We start from the raw sequence: 20,594 nt of genomic DNA on the forward strand, positions 1-20,594 counted from the left end.
AGCTAACATTAAATTACTCTGAAGTTAACCAGACTGGGCGACTTTTTCTCCAAAAACGCGGCTAACTACATTTAACCCCCATTATTTTTGACTAACCACCAGTCTCAACTTTATACAAGTGGATAATGGCGGCGCTTTAGCTAACGTTATTGTGATTAAATCTGATGTTCACTTAGTTTTGAACCTTAACGTCTATGCAATAATCAAACCATGAAAATGAACACATTGTTGTTATCATAAAATCTAAGATAGAAAAGTCAAAACTTACCCAAAATAAGTCAGCCATGTAGAAGCGACATCCCAAACCGACCGTCTCTGCCACAACTGAACAAGCGGGAACCTGTTGTAAAAAAAAAAAAAAAAACCCACCGCGAGCGGATTCGAACGCACTTTGCTTTTCAGATTAAAATTTACTAAGTATTTTTAAGTGAATGTGTTGTGACTATAAAACATTAAATAGTATTTGTAAATATATGATACAATTTAGTCTTTCTTCTCAGTTAAGTTATTACATTAATATCGCAAGTAAAATTTACACAATTTATTCTAGTTCCAACTTATTCGTGATTTTACAATGTATAAATTACATGAATTAATGTAATAGATTTTACCATACCACAAAGTCATTATTTTCAGTGTACCCAACATACCGGCGCTATTGAGATTGTTGTGTAGACAATGCTGCTGAATCACTAGGCCTTCAGACATCAAGGTGTCTGAGTGTGATGGCTCATCTCGGATGAGTTTATCACTTGAAAGGTCGTCATGTGGGTAATTTTATTTACGGCAAAATTATATTCATTAATTTTACTAATAGTTAGTATTAGTAAAATTAAGTAGGCATTCACAAAAGGGCCTTTACAAAAAATACCAAAAAAACGAAAGGGCTTTTGTGAGCAAAGGCGCAGGTGCATGTTCAGGATCATTCCTCTTACTACTGGGGTCCAGTTCACATAGTTTTGGTCATTGTTCATTAACATTTTACTCAATAGTGTTAGTAGTGGAGAAGTGGGAACATTATGACAACACTGAAAAGAAGTAGATATATATTGGTGGATATTTTACAAGAGAATTGCAGTGTTTATAGACAGTGTCAAAAATCCCTCCCTAATTCACTACTTCCTATATAAGAGACTCAGTGATAGTGAGTTTATCATTGTGGACGTGTGGATTCACACAGTGGTATAAAATGTGCATTGCATTATGAGATTACCAGCAGAAAGAAGTGTCCACAGGCCCCAGCACACATTTTGACTTGTCAAGTGTTGCTAATAGCATTAACAATTCTGCATTCTATTCAGGTGTCCCAGTAAGACATGACAGCAGATAAATAGAATCCAGACATTGTAATGACATAGTCAGTGCCAGCAGGAGGCCACCAGCCTTTTCATATTTATGTTCTTTTGTAGTCTCTGTAAAAAAAATAAAAAATAAAAAAACATTCCTAGATGTAGCCTATGTTTTAGTTTCAACACTGGGAAATAATCATTTGTGAATTTATTGTGTGGCTTAAAAAAGAAGTTTAAATTTAAACATATTTAGTGTGTACTGGAAACAGCCAATTAAATGAAGAACCTAGATGAAATGACCTTAGTGTAAGACAGAAAAATTGTAACCAAAACTTCTAGTCTATACTTACTGTAGTGTGCTTACACAATTTCCCTGTACCATGAGGGATTATTAGTGAAATTTCAGGTGCACTCACTTTCAGTTTGACCTTCAGATCAAGTGGTGTCACTAATTTGTATTTTTATTACTGACAGAAATCTATGACCGTAAGACCCAGGTTTATGTATAACGTTCATTTCTGTTACTTGACCATATGGAACACTATAATATTCTTACAATATTCGCCTTTGAATGTTTGCCACTCAGAGACATGTATTTCTATAATGACAGATCTTTTTATGGTATATCTAATAATTCTAATATCACCATATACCTGGAGTGAAAGGAACTCTCTTGAAATACATTGTGTCCCTTTTTAATGCTATCTGTATACCAGACCCTAGTCTTTGGGTGTAGTTCTTCTTATAGTATATGTGTAATGTTCATATAATATCAACATAGACTTGGCAATGGAATTCAATAATGATATTATACATCTATATATTATATAATATTATAGAACAATAATAATATAGTAACATTACTATATTTTAATGATTCTATAATATTCCAAATATTTTGGGCATGGCCTTTATGATTTAAGAGTGTATTGAATTTATAGTGAATCTGTTTTTTAATTATATGTATGTTTTTTACTTCCTATTTTTGGCCTTTCTATAAAACAATGCATTATCACTTTTTTTTTAAAAGTTTATTGTGACCTTATTTCAAGCCAAGTTGGTTTTACAGAGTACCTATAATATGATGCCATCAGTCTAATGTATTTGAAAGGGTTTTATTTCATTATATTAGCTTTTGAATTGTGTTATTCTCTTCGATAGTACGAAGCCTACTGTAGCTTATGCCTTGCTGTTAAGAGGGATTCTGAGTAAAAAAACAGTTTGTAGATCATGTGATGCAGCTTTCTGCAGGAGCTCTGACCCATATTTCATAAAGATATGCGCTTGTTTCCGGCAGCCTTCAAAACACATTTATCATCAGCACAGTCGGCAGGAATGAATGAATTAGGCCTGTTAGAGCTGCGCTCATATGCACTGCATGAGAGGATGATTTTTACTCTGTATTTGTCTTTTCACTGCTATTTCTCCTGCCAGATGCGGAATATTCGATCATTTCCCTCAGAAGAAGATGAAAACACATTCGTTCTACGCACTAACGGATAGGCCTACGCTTTCTACCCATAAAGGTTAGACCTGGGCCCATATTATCTCATTGTGTGGAAACTGCAGACTTCTGCCATTTTCACCATCTGATTATTAAGTGGAAATAGACCCCTGCAATAAATGTTAATTTGCTGAGATTAAAGCGGATTTACTGGTCAGTATGCCGCCAGACTGTATGGCATTAGACTTTATGTGTTGTATTTTTTCCACTGGAAATATAGGTCGGAGAAAATGTTTTTTTTATTTTATTTTTCATGTTTAGATTTTACCACGTTAAGAGCCAGAGCGGGAAGGATTTAAAACAGGCTTCAGACACACGGTCACACCCGTGCCCGAAAAGAAGTCCATTCAGCAAGAAGTCTATTTAAAGCAGCGATTCCGTCTTAACTCGAAGGGACAGACTAAAATATGGCTTAAAATGTTTTTTTATTTGCGGACAGTGTGACAGCACCTTCCCGAAAACAAGAGCCCTTCATCGGACAGATTCATCCTTTGTAAAAGCCAGCTGCCGAGTCAACTAAATACACGGCTGGTTAGCTATAATAATAATAATAATTATTGTGTTATGAATCGAAATTATCCGCGCGTAATAATGGTGGTGGATTGTTGCAGATTAAAATGAATATTTGTCAGTAATCACAAAGCATTCGGGCCTTGATCGGTCAAACCGCGGAGAATCGTTGCAAGCTGACAGTGATAAATGAACATTTATTTATTTGTGGTTTTTGTACCGTATTTATTTTATCCTGGGATGCCGATGTTGAGGTCTACTCCTATTAAAAATGACAAGTGGTTCATTAAAGACGAATGAACGTTTTCATTTTTAGTAAACTGTCTCAGCCACCACTTTCTGTTTTCATGTCTCAACAGCTTTTGCTCTCTTCACACACACTCACTCACTCTCTCAGGCTCTGTGGTTTAGTAAAGCAGCCTCCGCTTAATTCGCTCTGCTTTTCTTGAATTTCGCGGCCGGGCCATCCATCATCCCTGTCACCATCAATCGAATAACGCGAGACAACTGCAATCCCGTCTCATATCGAACCAGACCTGACTACGTGACCTGCTGCACCAACTCATGTTGCTTAAAGCACTTTCTCCCACGCCTACACTGACCTTTCTCTTGCGGATTTTCAACACGAGTCTGCCGATCTTCTCCTCACATGAAACACTCTGCTGAGCATTGTCTATCTTCCTCCATCTTTATTTTGCGTTTAATTCAGACCTCCTCTCTGCTTTGGTGCTATAAAATGATTTGAAATATTGTCAAAAAATTGAACTCAATCCATCAAGTCACCTTCCCTCAGCAAGTAGTTTCAGCCCCTGTCTAAAAACACAAGTAAAGAAGACAGGGATGGAGTGCAGAAACAAACAAAAACAAACATTCAGAGGGTTTTCTTCAAAAAGTTTGGTTTTAGTTGTGATTTAAAAAGAACACATCAGTGGTAAAAGCTCACTGTAACATCTAGTCTAGTGATCGCAAGCGCATACATGGAGAGGACCAGCCAAATAAAGAGCACATATTTACACAGCACAACAATTAGGCTAGGCTACAGTTCTCGGCGAGTCTCAGATTTAAAGATATTCCAGTTTTTGTCCTTTATCCTTAAAGGAGGGGGTGTTTCTTTGTACAGTTTCACTCTGTGTTTTATTTTATTTTTTTTGTTTAGGGGAAGGCTAAAGCTTTAGCCTACTTAAAAAAACAAAGAGAAGTCTTTTCCGTGGTTCGCCGTTGTAGAAAAATAAATAAATAATTTAAAAGGAAATAGAGGAACTGTGTCAAACTGCTTCTGTTCGCTGTGAAGTCCGCGCAGCCGCCACGCTCCTCGACCACACTGAGTCTATGTTCACTTTACAGTCAAAGTTTGAAGGCGGCCTCTGGTCCAAAGATTGGGCGTTTCCATGGTGATCATCTACATCGCGCTCCGTGCGGGCTCCAGCAAGGTGAGGCAGGAGTGATCAGGTGAGTTTGACAGTCAGGTGGGTTTGATGCGGGGGCAGAGGCAGCTCCATGCTGAGCGCCACAGCCAGGTGGAAGAAGATCCCTGAGCCAACCATGGAGGCCTGGGACAGAGATCAGAGGGTTAGGACACAGGGTCCAGGCCTGCTCTCCCACCACCCTAAAATCACTAAATCATATTCTGTTGAAAGCTCATGCTAGAAAGTTGGGTTAAAAGTATTTTAACCCAATTTGGATTTTTTATTGTCTGTATCAGAATATTTAATGAAAAGCAGACACACTTCATATCTTTTACAATATAGACATAAACAGGATTCACTTCCACCTCTCCAAATCACACATCTCGCGCCATCCACAGAATTTCCCTCCTGAATATTTTTGTAATTGTATGAATTCCACTTCTAAAGAGACCATCTATGGCATCTAGATAAGCAAGATTCAATATGATTCACAGCCATATTTGTGTTGGATATGCATGCGAGTCTTTAGTGTCACTTATGACACCAAACATTTCTGTTTGAATTGAATTCTATTGAAATTTAGTACTCCTCCTACTACATTTACTAAAGCTTGCAACCACCCCTTAGTCTTAAATCCTGTCTAGTCTATAGTCCTGTTTGCTTGCAGTTGTCACTTTAGTCCATTTGTCTAGGTCTTTGAATGATGACTTTTTCTCAGACATGAGCTCTTCCAGATATTCTCTTGCAAACATGGAAACGAGATGTGCAGTAAATAATAAAGCATATGGTGTATTGTGCATCAGAGAGGAGAGTAAAATAGTGCAGATTCATTGTAATTAAATGTTATAGCTCAGACTTTATCGTGCATGGAAACCCCTCACATGACTCCAAACATGGAGTCCTGGGGAGATTTACTGCCTCTGTCAGCATACGCTCTCACCACAGATCAAATTAGTGGAAGCAAAAACAGACGGCTCTACTGAGCTATTATTGTAACCAGCCAATGGTCATTCATTGAGAAATAATTTTGATTTAATGCTTTCCTAAAATATATAGGCAGAATTTATTCAGGTTGAGAGCTGATATGTCTATGCAGATCTGGATGTCTTTTTGTAGTTTTTATAGATGAAGATCACTATCTGCTCTTTGAACTTGATTAGCAAAGCCATGGTAATTATCAGACAGGGAAGATAGGGCTGTGTTGGCGAAAATTGGCTTTGGTGTAGAAAATGGATCAAATGCAGCTCCTATTTACATATAAAGAGCTCTATTAATCAAGGTAAGTGTCATTACAGCGTGGCTCATTGAGCAGTGGAGAGTGGGTGTTAAATAAAATTCTCTGTGCTCGGGTGCCTCCGGCAGGCGATACGTCTTGATTTGAGAACTGTCAGCAGTGGTGGGGAGCTCATAGAGGTTGGAGGAGGAGGAGGAGTATTACCCCGATTCTTAATCAGATTTGTGGGAGCGAAGAAATGGAGGAAGAGGGGAATGGAGCGGATTGTGTTTCCTACACACTGAATTTATTTAGTCAGACCCAGCTGACAATAAAATAATTCTATAGACCACGTAGCATAATTTTACCTTTATTCCAAAATTATATTTGTTTGTGTATTTTCTCAAAATGTCCTGTGCCTTAAACTTTATTTGTGGTGCTTTTGCATGTTTTATCACAGACGGAGTGTCATCGATGTGGGACTTTTCAAGGAAAATTAAAGCTGCATAGCGTAGAGGTGTAAGGCGGCCCTGTTGCAGATTCTGGAGCTCTGCTGGTGTGGCTGTGAATTTACCACACACTTCAGACACTGCACAAAGGTGTTAAACATCCCTTACTGTTCCTTTGTGGCGCTACATCGCACTTGGAGCTATAACTGAATATTGGCAGGTAGATATATTGTGACTCTTATGAAATGCCACACCACCGGCACACCGTTCCACAAAAACTCAGTTTGTACAACTTTTAATCGTCAGTGGGTTTTGAGTAGACATCGAAAGTCTGAAGTCAATCGTACTACTTCTCTAGGAGGAGTTTGTTAAAGTACGGAGTGTCTAACTCATCCTGAAATGATCATAAAATTCAAATTAACCAATTTCCTGTTTGGTTTAGGGCATCGCTCCAAGAGGCTTTTTGGTACATCTGGACATGACACGTGCCACAGAAATTTCATACATGTAGGTGAAACGTGCCGCGGGTACTGCTTCGTAAAGGTCATTTTCTGTTGCCAGCAGGTGGCGCTATGACTATGGGTGAATGTTAGCATGTAGATGTGTTCAGGGTTCAGGTTCTGGGACGGCTTTAAAGTTGACATGGCCAACCTGCTAGGAGTAGTCCATCATAGCGTAGAACATGTAATTTCCTGTTGCCAGCAGGTGGTGCTATGCTTTTAAGTGAATGTTGGCATATGGGTGTGTTCACGGCGGGACTGTTATTATCTGTGTCAAATTTGGTAATAAACTATAATTAGGGCCTGAGCATGAAACATGAGAGGTCCCTATTGAAACTGAAGGAATAACTTTTTTCTGCAAAGTAACCTCAATTTTGGGGGCCTAAACATACTCGAAAACTCACCAAACTTTGCACATAATTCAGGCTGGGTGAAAAAATTTTATTCTATGGGTTTTGCGCATTTGTGGCAAGATGGCTCACTAGCATCCCCTACAGTGCAGCCCCCAGATGAAGTTTCACCTACGTGTACAAAAGTTCTGTAGCACACGTATCATGTCCAGGCGTGCCAAAAAGCCTCTTAGAGCAATGCCCTACACCCAACTGGAAGTCAGCCATTTTGAAATTTATGGTCATTTTAGGAGGATTTATACACTCGGTACTTAAACAAACTACTCCTAGAGAATTAGTCTAATCAACTTCAGATTTGTGCTGCGCGGTCTAAACCCATTGACAATTAAAAACTGTACAAATGGTGAGTTTTCGTGGAACAGTGTGCCCATGGTGTGGCATCCAAAATCGATGATTCACCATAAAACAGGAAGTTATTGTATGATGATTCACAATAAAACAGGAAGTTGTTGTAACTTAAGTCTACATGCTCAAATCTGCACCAAATTTGGAATGTGCTACAAGAGTCCCACCCTGAACACATCCATATGCCAATATTCACTCAAAGTCACAGCATCGCCTGCTGGCAACAGGAAGTGACATTTTTTATGTTGTAATGTACTACTCCTAGCAGGTTGGACATATCAACTTCAAAACTGTCCCAGAAAACCCTGAACACACTGATGAAGCCATGTCGTAAAACTTGTGAGTTTGCGGTGTGACGGTGTGACGGTGGTGTGGTGGCGAATTTGTTGTAACTGGACTGTACATGCTCAGACCTGTACCAAATTTTACACGTTTAAATCTGTGCACTGCCTGGATTGACTACAAGAAAGCCTACGACTCAATGCCATACATGGATACTGGAATGCTTGGAAATGTACAAGATCAACAGGACACTAATAGCCTTCATCAAGAACTCAATGGGGCTGTGGAAAACAAGTCTGGAAGCCAACTCAAAGCCAATTGCACAAGTCACCATCAAGTGCGGCATATACCAAGGTGATGCACTATCCCCGCTGCTGTTCTGCATAGGCCTGAACCCCCTCAGCCAGATCATCACAAAGACTGGCTACAGATACCGGTTCCGAAGTGGAACAACCATCAGTCACTTCCTCTACATGGATGACATCAAGCTGTATGCCAGAAATGAGCAAGACATCGACTCACTGATCCACTGATCTACAGCAACGACATTGGAATGTCGTTCGGACTGGACAAGTGTGGTCGCATAGTATCAAAAAGAGGGAAGATGATCAGAACCGAGGGGACTGAACTACCAGAAGGCCACATTGCAGATGTTCAGGACAGCTACAAATACCTTGGGGTGCCGTGGGCTAACGGAAACCATGAGGAGGCAGCAAGGAAGTCCACAGCCAAATACCTACAGAGAGTGAGGCAGGTCCTGAAAAGTCAGCTGAATGGGGGAAAACAAGATCCGAGCCATCAACACATACACCCTGCCAGTCATCAGATACCCCGCTGGTATAACAAACTGGCCAAGGAGGAGATAGAGACTACTGACATCAAGACGAGAAAGCTCCTTACAATGCTTGGAGGGTTTCACCCCAAATCCAGCACCCTGAGAATGTACACCAAGCGTAGCGAGGGGGGCCGAGTGTCAAGACCACTGTCCAGGATGAAACGACGAAGATCCGGGAGTACATCAGGAAGATGGCTCCCAAAGATGAAGGGCTTAGTGAATACCTCGGGCAGCAGAAACCCAAAGGTGAGGACAAGGAAGATGAAGAACCTTCATGGAGGGACAAGCCGTTGCACGGTATGTACCACAGACAAATAGAAGAAGTGGCTGATATCAAGAAATCCTACCAGTGGCTGGAAAAGGGTGGACTGAAGGACAGCACAGAAGCTATAATCATGGCGGCACAAGAACAGGCAATCAGTACAAGATCAATAGCGGCTGGGGTCTACCACACCAGGCAGGACCCCAGGTGCAGACTGTGCAAGGATGCCACTGAGACAGTACAGCATATAACAGTAGGGTGTAAGATGCAGGCAGGAAGTGTGTACATGGAACGCCATAACCAGGTAGCTGTCATAGTGTACAGGAACATCTGCCATGAGTATGGCCTGAAGTCCCAAGGTCAAAATGGAAGAGACCTCCTAAGGTAGTTGAGAATGACCGAGCTAAGAATCTGTGGGACTTCCAGACTGACAAACTGGTGATGGCTAACGAACCAGACATCGTGTTGATCGACAAACAGCAAAAGAAGGCAGTAGTGATAGATGTGGCAATCCCAAGCGACAGCAACATCAAGAAGAAGGAACACGAGAAGCATGAGAAATACCAAGGGCTGAAAGAGGAGCTAGAAAAGATGTGGAACATAAGAGCAACAGTGGTGCCAGTGGTAATCGGAGCACTGGGGGCTGTGACCCCCAAACTGGGAGAGTGGCTACAGCAGATTCCAGGTAAAACATCAGAGGTCTCTGTCTAGAAGAGTGCAGTCCTAGGAACAGCTAAGATACTGCGCAGAACCCTCAAACTCCCAGGCCTATGGTAGAGGACCTGAGCTTGAGGATGACACATACCACCCCGCAAGGGGTGAGAGGGGGATTTTATTTATTTATTTATATATATATATATATATATATATAATATTTTTTTACACACAAAATTTCTGTGGCACATGTATCATGTCCATATGTAGCAAATAGCCTCTTGGAGTGATGCCCTACACCCAACAGGAAATAAGCCATTTTGAATTTTATGGTAATTTTTGGATGATTGCTGTCCAGTCTAATCCCACTGATTATTAAAAACGGGGTGTTTTTGTGAAAACAGTGTGCCCGTGGCGTGGCAGCCAAAATCGATGATTCAACATGAATGAGGAAGTTGTTGTAACTTCAGTCTACATGCTCACATCGGCACCAAACTTTACATGCTTGATAGCAGTCACGCCCTGAACACATCTACATGCCTGGATTCAGTTATAGTCATAGACGTATGTTTCTTGCTTAAACATGAAAATCACTCCAGCAAACATCCAGGTCGCAGTGTAATTTTCCCGGTCTAGATTAGATTGGTAAGGAAGGGAAATATGAGAAAAGGCTGTAGAGGACAAGTGAGTGGGGACTAGTGAAACTGACTCTGTTAAATGAAGAGAGACAAAAAGGGAAAAAACAAATTACTTCACCTTGTTTTCCAGCTCGCTTCAGGGTAGCGGGTTTACATGTAGTGCCATTGCCCGTCCATGCCCATGTTCATACCCACGCCACCCATTGGCCCTGAAATGAACATTACATTACATTATTCGTTTAGCTGACGCTTTTTATCCAAAGCGACCATTTTTATCCACTGTGCCATCACCACCCCAAGAATGAAGAGTAACAAGACCAACAAGATGATGGACCACTCACAATGAACTCACAGAAGATGAGTTTTTACAGAAACCATTACCATTTTCAGCTACTGGGCAGCAAAAGTAACGTAAGTATGTTCTTTGTGTGTGTATGTCAAACTGGAACCTGCTATAGGGACAAGTAGTATGAAGACGTTATCCCAACATATTATCATCCTGAAAAGGGTCACTTTTAACCTTGTGAAACTTTGAAATGGAGGCACAAAGTCTGGTAAGAGGTCACTGATTTTAGTAACAGTGTGCCTGCCATCTGGCATCAGTCCAGGGTGGACCATCACAACATCCATAAAGCTTTTACCAGCCAGAGTAATCACACCAACAAGCTCCTAACAACTGTACTAACTGGACAGAACATGGTTAGTCTACAGTTGCTTGGTTTAAATGTGGACTGTCAAGCTATGCTAACTGACTTACATGGATAACTTCTTGTGGCTAGATTAGAGCAGACTTTTTCTGCTCGAAAAAGTCCATTAAGACTTCAGCTGATCCAGAATGCTGCAGCACATGTTCTGAACCAGGAAAAGAGATCATATTTCTCCTGTCTTAGCTTCTCTGCATTGGCTTCCTGTAAAGTCCAGAATTCCTAGACTCTCCAAAAGTAGAATGGGAGCCAGAGCATTCAGCTCCTCTCCTGTGGAACCAGGTTCCAGTTTGAGTTCAGGAGGCAGACACCATCTCCACATTTAAGAGTAGGCTTAAGACTTTCCTCTTTGATAAAGCTTATAGAGCTGGCTCAGGTCAGTCCTGAACCATCCCTTAGTTATAGTGTTTTGTTTTAAATTGTTAGAAGCTCTGCTGGCCACAAGCACAAAATGATCATAAAGATTTTGATAATAATAACCATAATGATGGTTTCATAAATGTTTGAGAGATTGCTCACCTCCAGGTCGGAGACCCATGTGCTGCTGCCCATCAAGAACAAAGCCTCCCATTGGCTGACCATCTGGACTGTAAGTTGTACCCTGACTCACTGTAAGAGGAGAGGAGAAACAAGACGGTCAGCCCCCTCTTCACTCTGCACCTCCTTCATGCAGTGCAGAGTCCAAAGGTCTTAGGTCTCACTGTTCATACTGTCTTTAACTCGTCTCCTCCACTCTGTTTGTAGCTGCAGTGGCTTCAGCAAGTGATATCATTAAGACACAGTTTGATCATTCAACTGAATGGAAGGAAGTATTTAGCACACTGAATACTGAATAGGCTGCAGCTTTACCTGCTCTGTTGGACTGGTCAATCATAGGTTGGACTATTCTCCTCCTTGCATTTATAAACCTGAAAAAAAGAACAATATTATGTGAAGTCGTTGATTCCCTCACTGGTATACTGATAATAATTTAAAGATTGTTCATCTAAAATATCCAGCATTTACCAAAACTGCCAATTTTACTGGGAAGCTTTGAAAGAACTGGAACTGAACTCTGTGTCTCCAGGGATTTGGCTAATAATCTAGTTTATTCCTATTGACATAATGTGGTGCATTCGGAGAAAGTCACATAGCTTAAACAATCTATTGATTTGGGTTTAGCCCAGTAGCCTCAGGCTGTGATGAGGCTAACTGCTTTGCCAATGTTTTGCCATTGATACATCCAGCAAATAACCAGTATGGTGAGCTGTCATGCTTTGATATCTGTATTGGATAGAGCCTTGTCTAAAGCCTGTGATCATATTTACTTGTGGATTAGAGATGGGCGGCCACCATTAAGTCTGTTGGAAACCCGACACACTTTAAAGCAAACTCTTTGGGGGGATTTTAGAGCAATATTAGAGCAACAAAGTAACGTCTCTCTTGCCATCTCCATACTTGAACCCTGCACAGGCTGACATACAGAAACTAAACTCAGAATGGTTGATTATTTGATTGGACCTGCTTCTAAGTAAGTAGTCTACAAAGGCAGCGAAGCCTGCTTTAATCATTTATACGTATAATAACGCTAAAATAAGGCTGTGAGGGAGAGGTGGGATATCTCCTCTTTAAACCAATGACCCAGGGATTGTTCCCTTTTATTCAGTCTCTTCATCTCAGGCAGGCATGCCATATATTGTTATTTTCAGGTAAGGTAAGCATTAATACTACTAAACTCAACTCTAATGAAAACTCCGTAACTAGCACAAAATTACAAACTTCTTTTCAGGAATCTTCCTAGGGGGGAAAAAAGGTTATTTTTTCAGTATGTCCATAGTCTAGGGAACTGCCGATAAAAGTATTTAAAGTAAACTGTAACTATAGATGTACTAACACAAACACCTGGAGTACCTGAAGAAAAGGCTACATTTGATGATTATGAGCAGCATGTGTGTATGACATTTGTGTGTCCTCTTTTGGTTAAATTACAACTCTCATCTGAGTCATAGCCAAGACTGTGATTAAGACAGAATATGCACTCTAAAGTCAAGTCAAATGTATTTATAAAAAGCTTTTCAGAAGCAAAGATGTGTGTGGATCTGAAAGCACTCAGGTGTTGATGCACAGATCTGTTTTTAGAGTAACTTACCAGTTGTTCACTTGAAGGATGGTGAGTCCTGTGTCTTGTGCTAGCTGCTTTTTCTGTTCCTCTGAGGGGTACGGGTGCTGTTAGTGACAAAAGATAAAATATTAAATAATCAAAAAGAAATATATGTCAAGGTTTTAGCCAAAAACATCTGTCATTCATTTAGGGGCCTCTGCTTACAGACCCCTTTTGCCGCTAAGTGCAGGCTCTTGTACTTCAAGGGAAAACTTCCACTCAGGTGTAATCATATTTGGTGCCAGTCTCTCCAATGCGCAGTAATTCCTGGAAGTGAGTGCAGAAGTAGACTCTGACTGAAAATGGAGGCTGACCACAGCTTGGCCCCCTGAACACATCAGGCTAAAAGTGCATGCCTTTGTGTGACATTATTTGACATTGCTTGATAAACGATAGGGTGGGATATAAACAGGCACAATGGTGGCTTTTGTTTGGGGCCCCGATAAGACTAGGCCGCCCTGCCTCCCCCAACCCTGTCCCCACCCCTGTCCTTCGGCCCGGTCCCTCCGCTGGCTCTGTGTGTATGTGAGAGACAGTGGGAGGAGGGCAGCAGATGGTAGACAGAGGTGACCCGTGTGCTGAGAGCAGGGTCGTGGGCCAGTCCCCATTCTGCTGCTGTCAGGCCAGCAGCCACCTCCTGTGTTCATCAGTGAAGGATGAGCTTCCAAGCACTTCATTTTTGTGTACACACACACAAACAATATAATTACAATATAATTGTATATATGCATTCATTCACACACAAGCTAAAACACAAGCATTCAAAAGTTAATACACACACACAACACATACAACACACAACACAATACAACACAGAAACAGTGAGAACAGGTGTAGAACTGGACACAAAAAACTCTGCACACACACCCACAAATGCAATTGATACACTCACACGAGTACTGAGGGTGTATTCTGCAGTGACTACAAGCATCCCTCCCAGTTGTGTGGCTTACTTAGTTGAGTGACAGATTACTTTAAGCTCTGCCCTCAAATCAAAGCTCCAAAATGAGGAAAGGGGGGAAAAAAAAAACTCTCCCGTGCCAGGTTTCCGTTTCACAATAACCAAATGCTGTGAAGCTGTTGGTAACTCAGGCTTAACCATTAATTGACCCCTGTTTCATTGGATACAATTTGAAATCCCTCAGTGCATAGATCAATAATCTAATAAAAAAATCACACAATATAAAATGTATAGAAACCTTAACTCCTGGGTCTACACTAATCAAGTTGTATTTTGTTTTCATATTCTAGTTTCTCTCTAGTTAACTTAACAGGAATTATACAGGCTTATGGGACAGTCACTACATGTCTTAGCTAGGCGTGCTATAGAGTTTGCTTTTCAGGATATACTTGCCTACTCACAAATACCATCAGTTGGTGTGAGTGGCACAATACATGGTCACGGGCAAATTATGTGAAAAAAGGTTTTATGTAATTTTAAATTGTTTGGGTTTTTTGTATGTCCACGGGATTTCAACACACATCATGTATTGCTTCAATGAATGGACAGGAGAGAGGCAGTGTTTGGGGATATAAGGACCATGTTCATACTGTCAAAAAAGCACTGATAAAAAGAAAAAAAACATTTTTATTACTATTTCTGTTGTAAACATCTGCGTTTTGGCACAGTTCCCATCATGCTTTGGTTAATCACTCACATGTCTACACAAGTAAAACACTGTTTCTTTAAATGGCTCCATCACTGATGCACAATGTAAACTAGTTGATTTGTCACTAAACTGTGTCGCTGTGAACCGACCAAGTTATCATTGTGGGCTTGGTCAAAATGGACACACATTTTGCGTGTGGCAATGTGTGTGTGTGTGTAAGCTATTTATGTCCCATTGAAAACCAGTGAAGAAGGCAATTTCATGAATTCTTATTTCTATTAGCATGTCAGAAAGAAAGTGCTGCAAATGTTTCTCCAGCTAAATGAAAGCAGATCTGAAATCATTAATTTTGGTTGTCCAAGTTCTATCCCCATTTTACAAAAACATCATGATTCCTTGGCTAAAGCTATCACACCTGCAGCCAGAATCCTGGGTGTAATATTTGACATTTTACCTCTTGTTTGAGAAACAAGGCCCCATCTACACTACTATATTTTCGTTCTAAAACACAGACCTTTTGCTACGTTTCGTCCAGACTAAAACCGCGAATCAGAAGACCTAAAATGGAGAAATTTAAATACGCTGCCAACCTTGTTTTCTTTTTAAAAAACGGAAGACTTTCTCTCTCTCTCTACATATATATATTCTTTTGAGGGTACCTTCCCTCCAAGCAACAATGTACAAACAACAATCACTTAATTCATTTGATACTGATGAAGAAATGTGTGCCATTTGTTAATGATATGTATGAAACGGCACATTCTACAAATTCCAGCAGAATATATACAATCCTGAAGAAGGGATGAGACTTTAATTATAAAATGCAAAGAGCCAATCCATTGAAAGAAAAACCTTTAGGTGATTTGTTTTTGTAATTTGATTCTGGGGGATTTCTACATAATTAAGGCGTGGCAGATGCACAAATGTCACATATAAATAGGTAACTAAGTCTTTTATCTCAACTTTCAGTTGACTCTGACATGACTTTCAGTGGATTCCATGTTGGCTCCCCAAACTCAGATTTTGGCATCAATCTTTGAATGAGGACAAATGCAGGGCTGCATAGAAACCAACAGTTACGACCAGGCTAATGAGCTGATAATGAATAATATAATGAATCAAAACCTTTCACAGCTGCTTTCTCTATAGCTTCCTCAGAGGGGGATCTTTAAAGGGTCTTCAGAATGGACGACAAAAGCAGGAGGCTACAACTAGCTGTGGATAGAACCACCCCCCCGACAGCCTTCTAACTGCGGGCCTCACACTGCAATGTCTGACAAAACATAATCCCGCTCCTTTCACACCCTCAACGACTGATGAATGCATGATCGCTTGGGTGTTGCAATAGGCCTTTCAGATGCCAAAGTCCCCCTGCACACTTTCATAGGCACATCCTGCCACGGCAAACACTTGTGCTTAACAAATTAGGCCTGAAAGGGGATGGGGAACAGAGAGGGGATAATTCAATTATCCTCCTTTTTTATCTGGAAAATCTAAAGGTGGGCTTTGGAAAGGAAGGGATTACTCAAAGTACAGGACCTGTGTGGGACTTTTACAAACTAAACAACTGAGGGGTTATAATACATCTAAAAGCAGAAGAGGTAGAAACACTGAGGAGGCTGCAGTGGTGGTATCTATTGGACTTTGGATAAAAGGTAATGCTCTCCTCATAGAGACTTGCTCACCCCCTCTTACAAAGCTCCAAAACAGTGCTGCTTCTTCTGAACGGAAGGTTTCTGATGTTGATTTCTGTACAAACCCTGGACTGGTATTTCAAAAAGGGTTGAGTTTGTGTTTGCTCCATTCTCTTCTCTTCTCTTAGTCTCAAGATGCCTTTGGGAGATCTAGCCTGAGCTCATTCCTGGGCCTTTTGCCTGATGTAGGAGCTGGGATTATACAACATTCATATCAAGCATTAAGTGAAGTCAATGTAACATTACAAAGAAGAAAAGGGTTTGAGTTTGAAAAAAGTCACATGATGTGGCTTGTATAGAAAAACCATTTACGGTAAATTCCCTTACCGTAAGATGTTGGAAGAGCCATGCTCTCATTATATTTGTGGCCACTTTGGGGAAGATGCCTCGTTTCTTCTGCCTCTTCTTGTCCTGGTCATCCTCGTCTCCCGTGCCTGGTGATGCCAAGCTGTTGTCGAGGCCATCTCCTGTGATCAGATACATTCAGAGACATAAGGATTCACATTACAAGAAAGTTTTTAATTTGGCCCTGTCACCTTCATGCTCTTCTATGAAAATGTGCTGCAAAAAAGCAGACAGAGAAAGATGACATTTCCCCAAGATTCTTCGACTCCCTGGCCGCTGGATAATGAAGAGGAGTTTGTAGTGTGAGAGCTATTAATTCAATCTGTGCCACGCGTTTGACATGAGGTAATGGCTGCGGGAGCTGCTAGCCTGACATGAAATAATGAACGTTCAAACTGCAGTTGGACTCCGTGCTATGTACTCTTTTATATGTGACCTCTGTTTGAAATAAGACTAATGATTTCCTTATAAGTAAAAGGAAGAAAAAAACAAAAGTCGAGCCTGTGAATACAGTGTAAACCCAATAACATCAAACCCGGTGCTGTTTAAAGTCAGAAATGAGGTTTTCATTTGGGGTACTGAGAATGAGCTAGGTGTGGGTGGGTGGGTTAATAGGGCGTGAAGCCATCACCCCTGCGTTCCCATGTGTTCACGGACTGACCCCCGGCCTCTTTAACCCCAACTCTGACTGACAGCGTCTGTGGTGGATTGTCTGCAGTGAAGCGTCATGCCAGTTTCTGGATCCTGCCATCAGCAGCATCTCTGTTTGATTTCAGCAGGAAGCTGGTGTGGATCGAGGCAGGAGGCTTCCTTTAAACTGAGTTTTCCGCCGCTGCTAGCTAACTCACACCATTTCACAACACAAGGTGCACTCCACTCCCGCTCCCTCGCTGCCATTAATTGTGCATCAGCCAAGATGATTTACTTTTAACAGTGGTGGTTATTTTTCTTGCCCTCGGGGCAGAGAAGCCTTGAAAGCCTGCCTGGAGGGCATGTGAATAATGCATCTGAGAGACTCCTCCCCTGAGGCAGGACAGGAACCCTACTTTCTTAAGATTTGCCCTAGCATGTCTTTTTGTTTTTAGAGATGCATCAATCAAACGCGCCTATATGAGCCATATTCATGCATAAATATTTCAGCTAATGAATATTGACATTAAAAAGGAAGTGTTCTAGAGTCAGGGGGCCCTGGGGGTTGTGGGAGTTTTGACGGATGGTGTCCAGCTCTGAGTCATGGACAGGGTACAGGGTTCACACTGTGTCTTTCCTCTACTCTTTACATTGCTTTGTCCTTAACTTCTCCTACAGTCTGCCGGTTAAGGTACTTCTTTCTGAAAGGTTCCCATGGGTGGCGTTTGTGTTTACAGTTTCTGTAACTTTTTTTTAAATGGTTGGAGACATGGGGTGTCATCTTCTCATATTACCAACTATATAGCTACATCAATGTACATAAACATACAGAAAGGCATTGCAACTTAGAAAGTTAGCAACTCTTAAATCGACAAATTTGTTTAACAATCCTAAAAAAATATTGACAGCTTTTAGCAACCACTACCCCACATCAGTCTCTGTTCTGTCAGTCTGTCCTCATTGGGTAGGGCTCAAAAGGGCAAAACAAAACAAAATAACCCCAATTCCCATCAAGAAATAACCTACGATGAACACAATGCCAAGCTGACTGAATGAAGATTAACCAAACGACAATTCAGTCTGATTACCAGGCTCTCTACAATTATCAGGCTATCAATAACAAACAGTGCTATGCTACTGTAGTATTTTTCATCTTCAGATCATAAAGATATAGTTCATATGAGGTAACAAAATCATCATAAAAAGTTAGAGAACGAAAGAAAAACGAAAAAAAAGAACAAACAGGATTTGTACAGCCTAATTTTATCTAGGGAAGGCACGCTGGTCTCCCCTCCACCCCCCACCTGGTCCACCTCCATTCCTCTCCTCATCCCTCTTTCTTCTGCTCCAGAGAGGGGAAAGCCGCAGGGCAGATCCTCTGCTACACTAATCACTTCTGACGGTTCCCCGGCAACTTGGCCAATCAAACCCGTGTGTGACGGTACAGTCTCAAAGTCATACACCCTTGCAAGTCTCCCATGCCCCCCTTTAGCCCAGGCCCCCGCTCCACCCTGCCTGCCACTGTCTGCACGCGTGACTCCAGAGGGTGTGAGTGGTGGTGGGGTGTGTATGTGTGTGTGTGTGTGTGTGTGTGTGTTGGGGGGGGGTGTACAGGAGTGAATGGAGGGATGGGCATTACCCCAGGGATGGCTGGAGTATTGCCCTAGGGCTAAGAAGAAAAACACACACAAAAAACAGAACCCGAAGATATGAAGAGAAGTCTATGCTGCTCTTACACTCAACTCTCCTTAACCTGTGTTCTTATAGATTTATATGTCTTTATACCATTTAGGTAATTCCAATTCAGCCTAAATTGCTTTCTTCTTTTCTATTATCGTCCTTGCCATTCAAAACCTTCACAAGCCATTGAGATATTGTGAACAGGGCAGAAATCTCCATTTTACCGCCTTAGCCTAAGTTTGTTGATGAATGAGTTCAGACAGCTTTTATATTGGGCAGGAATTTAATAGTATAACACTGGACACTGGAACAGACACTGTACCTACTCTGAGTCAATGGTATCTCTTACTGAATAAAATTACAAGTTATATTAATGGTTTGCCACAGGGCTGCTCATGCATGCCAGACTTTTCAATCCCAGTAGTGTTCTTTTATATTCTTTATGTAGTTACTTATCAAGTACTTATTGATATATGTTTCCTTGTTTTCATTCTGATTCAAAACATTTTTGGACACAGTAAATCTATGAATTTATACAGTATGAACTGCATGCATGTACATGTGGGGATTGCTGCAGGTGTCTATTATTAGTAGGCCCCGAGCACGAAGGTGCCAGGGTACAAATGGTGTTTGTTTGGATTATTTTTTTTTTCTCCACGGGAAACTCATTTCATCCTCACGAAAATTTGCACACACCTATGGTATGGTGCGGTAAATGGAGTCGAGTGTGGCCAGTGGGCTCAATAGCGCCCCCAAACACACGGTATGTTTCTTGGCTCTTCTTGAGATCTGGCACTCATTATAAAGAACACATTTCTGTTTCTTTTATGAGATTTTGCTCAACAGGAAGTCAACTATCTTGCACTTCCTGCGTCATTTTAATTATTTTAAACAGATGTCACAAAACTTTGCAGCCACACTAGTAATGTTTCAATTTGAGTCATTTTTGGAATTGGACGTTGCACGTTGGCTTTTTAGCCTTCACATGGCTAGGGATACTCAGAATGTTTTGTCTTTTATTGTCTTATATGGTTTGGGGCTGTCGTTGTGGAAAATGGCCTCAATAGCGCCCCTACAAAATTTCAACAAAGCAGCCCCTGTTGTACGTTTTACAGAGACATATGAAATTCGGAGGGCAGATGCAACATCTCTAGACTTAGAAAAAAGTCTCTTGGAGCCATACCCTAAACCCAACAGGAAGTCAGCCATTTTTATTTGAATATCATTGTTTTTGGCATTTACACGCAACATACTTTAACAAACTCCTCCCAGAGAATTTCTTTGATCAACATCAAATTTGAGTAGTGCAATCTAAAGACCTACTCGATGCTAAATTGTAAAGCTTTTCACAATTCGTCTAACTCTGTTGCCGATTTGGGCCTGTGGTTGTGTAAGATTGGCTCAATAGTGCCCCCTACAAAATTTCAACAAAGCAGCCCCTGCTGTACATTTTATCTATCTGTACGAAATATGAGAGACTAATGTATCATCTCT

At 41.1% G+C, this 20,594-nt stretch overlaps 1 protein-coding gene across 1 annotated transcript in view; it reads right to left on the bottom strand.

The window, feature by feature from the left end:
* Window positions 1-4,696: 4,696 nt before the first annotated feature.
* meis2b (Meis homeobox 2b) overlaps window positions 4,697-20,594 on the bottom strand; it is a 30,152-nt gene continuing 14,254 nt past the window's right edge. Inside the window, exons 8-13 of the mRNA XM_046060781.1 lie at window positions 16,773-16,912; window positions 13,130-13,206; window positions 11,851-11,909; window positions 11,521-11,610; window positions 10,416-10,506; window positions 4,697-4,853 (exon numbers count right to left, since the gene is read on the bottom strand). Of these exons, the coding sequence (XP_045916737.1) occupies window positions 10,448-10,506; window positions 11,521-11,610; window positions 11,851-11,909; window positions 13,130-13,206; window positions 16,773-16,912 (425 nt within the window). The 3' untranslated portion in view covers window positions 4,697-4,853; window positions 10,416-10,447. The remainder of the gene's footprint in view (window positions 4,854-10,415; window positions 10,507-11,520; window positions 11,611-11,850; window positions 11,910-13,129; window positions 13,207-16,772; window positions 16,913-20,594) is intronic.

This window comes from Micropterus dolomieu, linkage group LG10 (genome assembly GCF_021292245.1).
Source record: "Micropterus dolomieu isolate WLL.071019.BEF.003 ecotype Adirondacks linkage group LG10, ASM2129224v1, whole genome shotgun sequence".
Lineage (NCBI taxonomy): Eukaryota > Metazoa > Chordata > Actinopteri > Centrarchiformes > Centrarchidae > Micropterus > Micropterus dolomieu.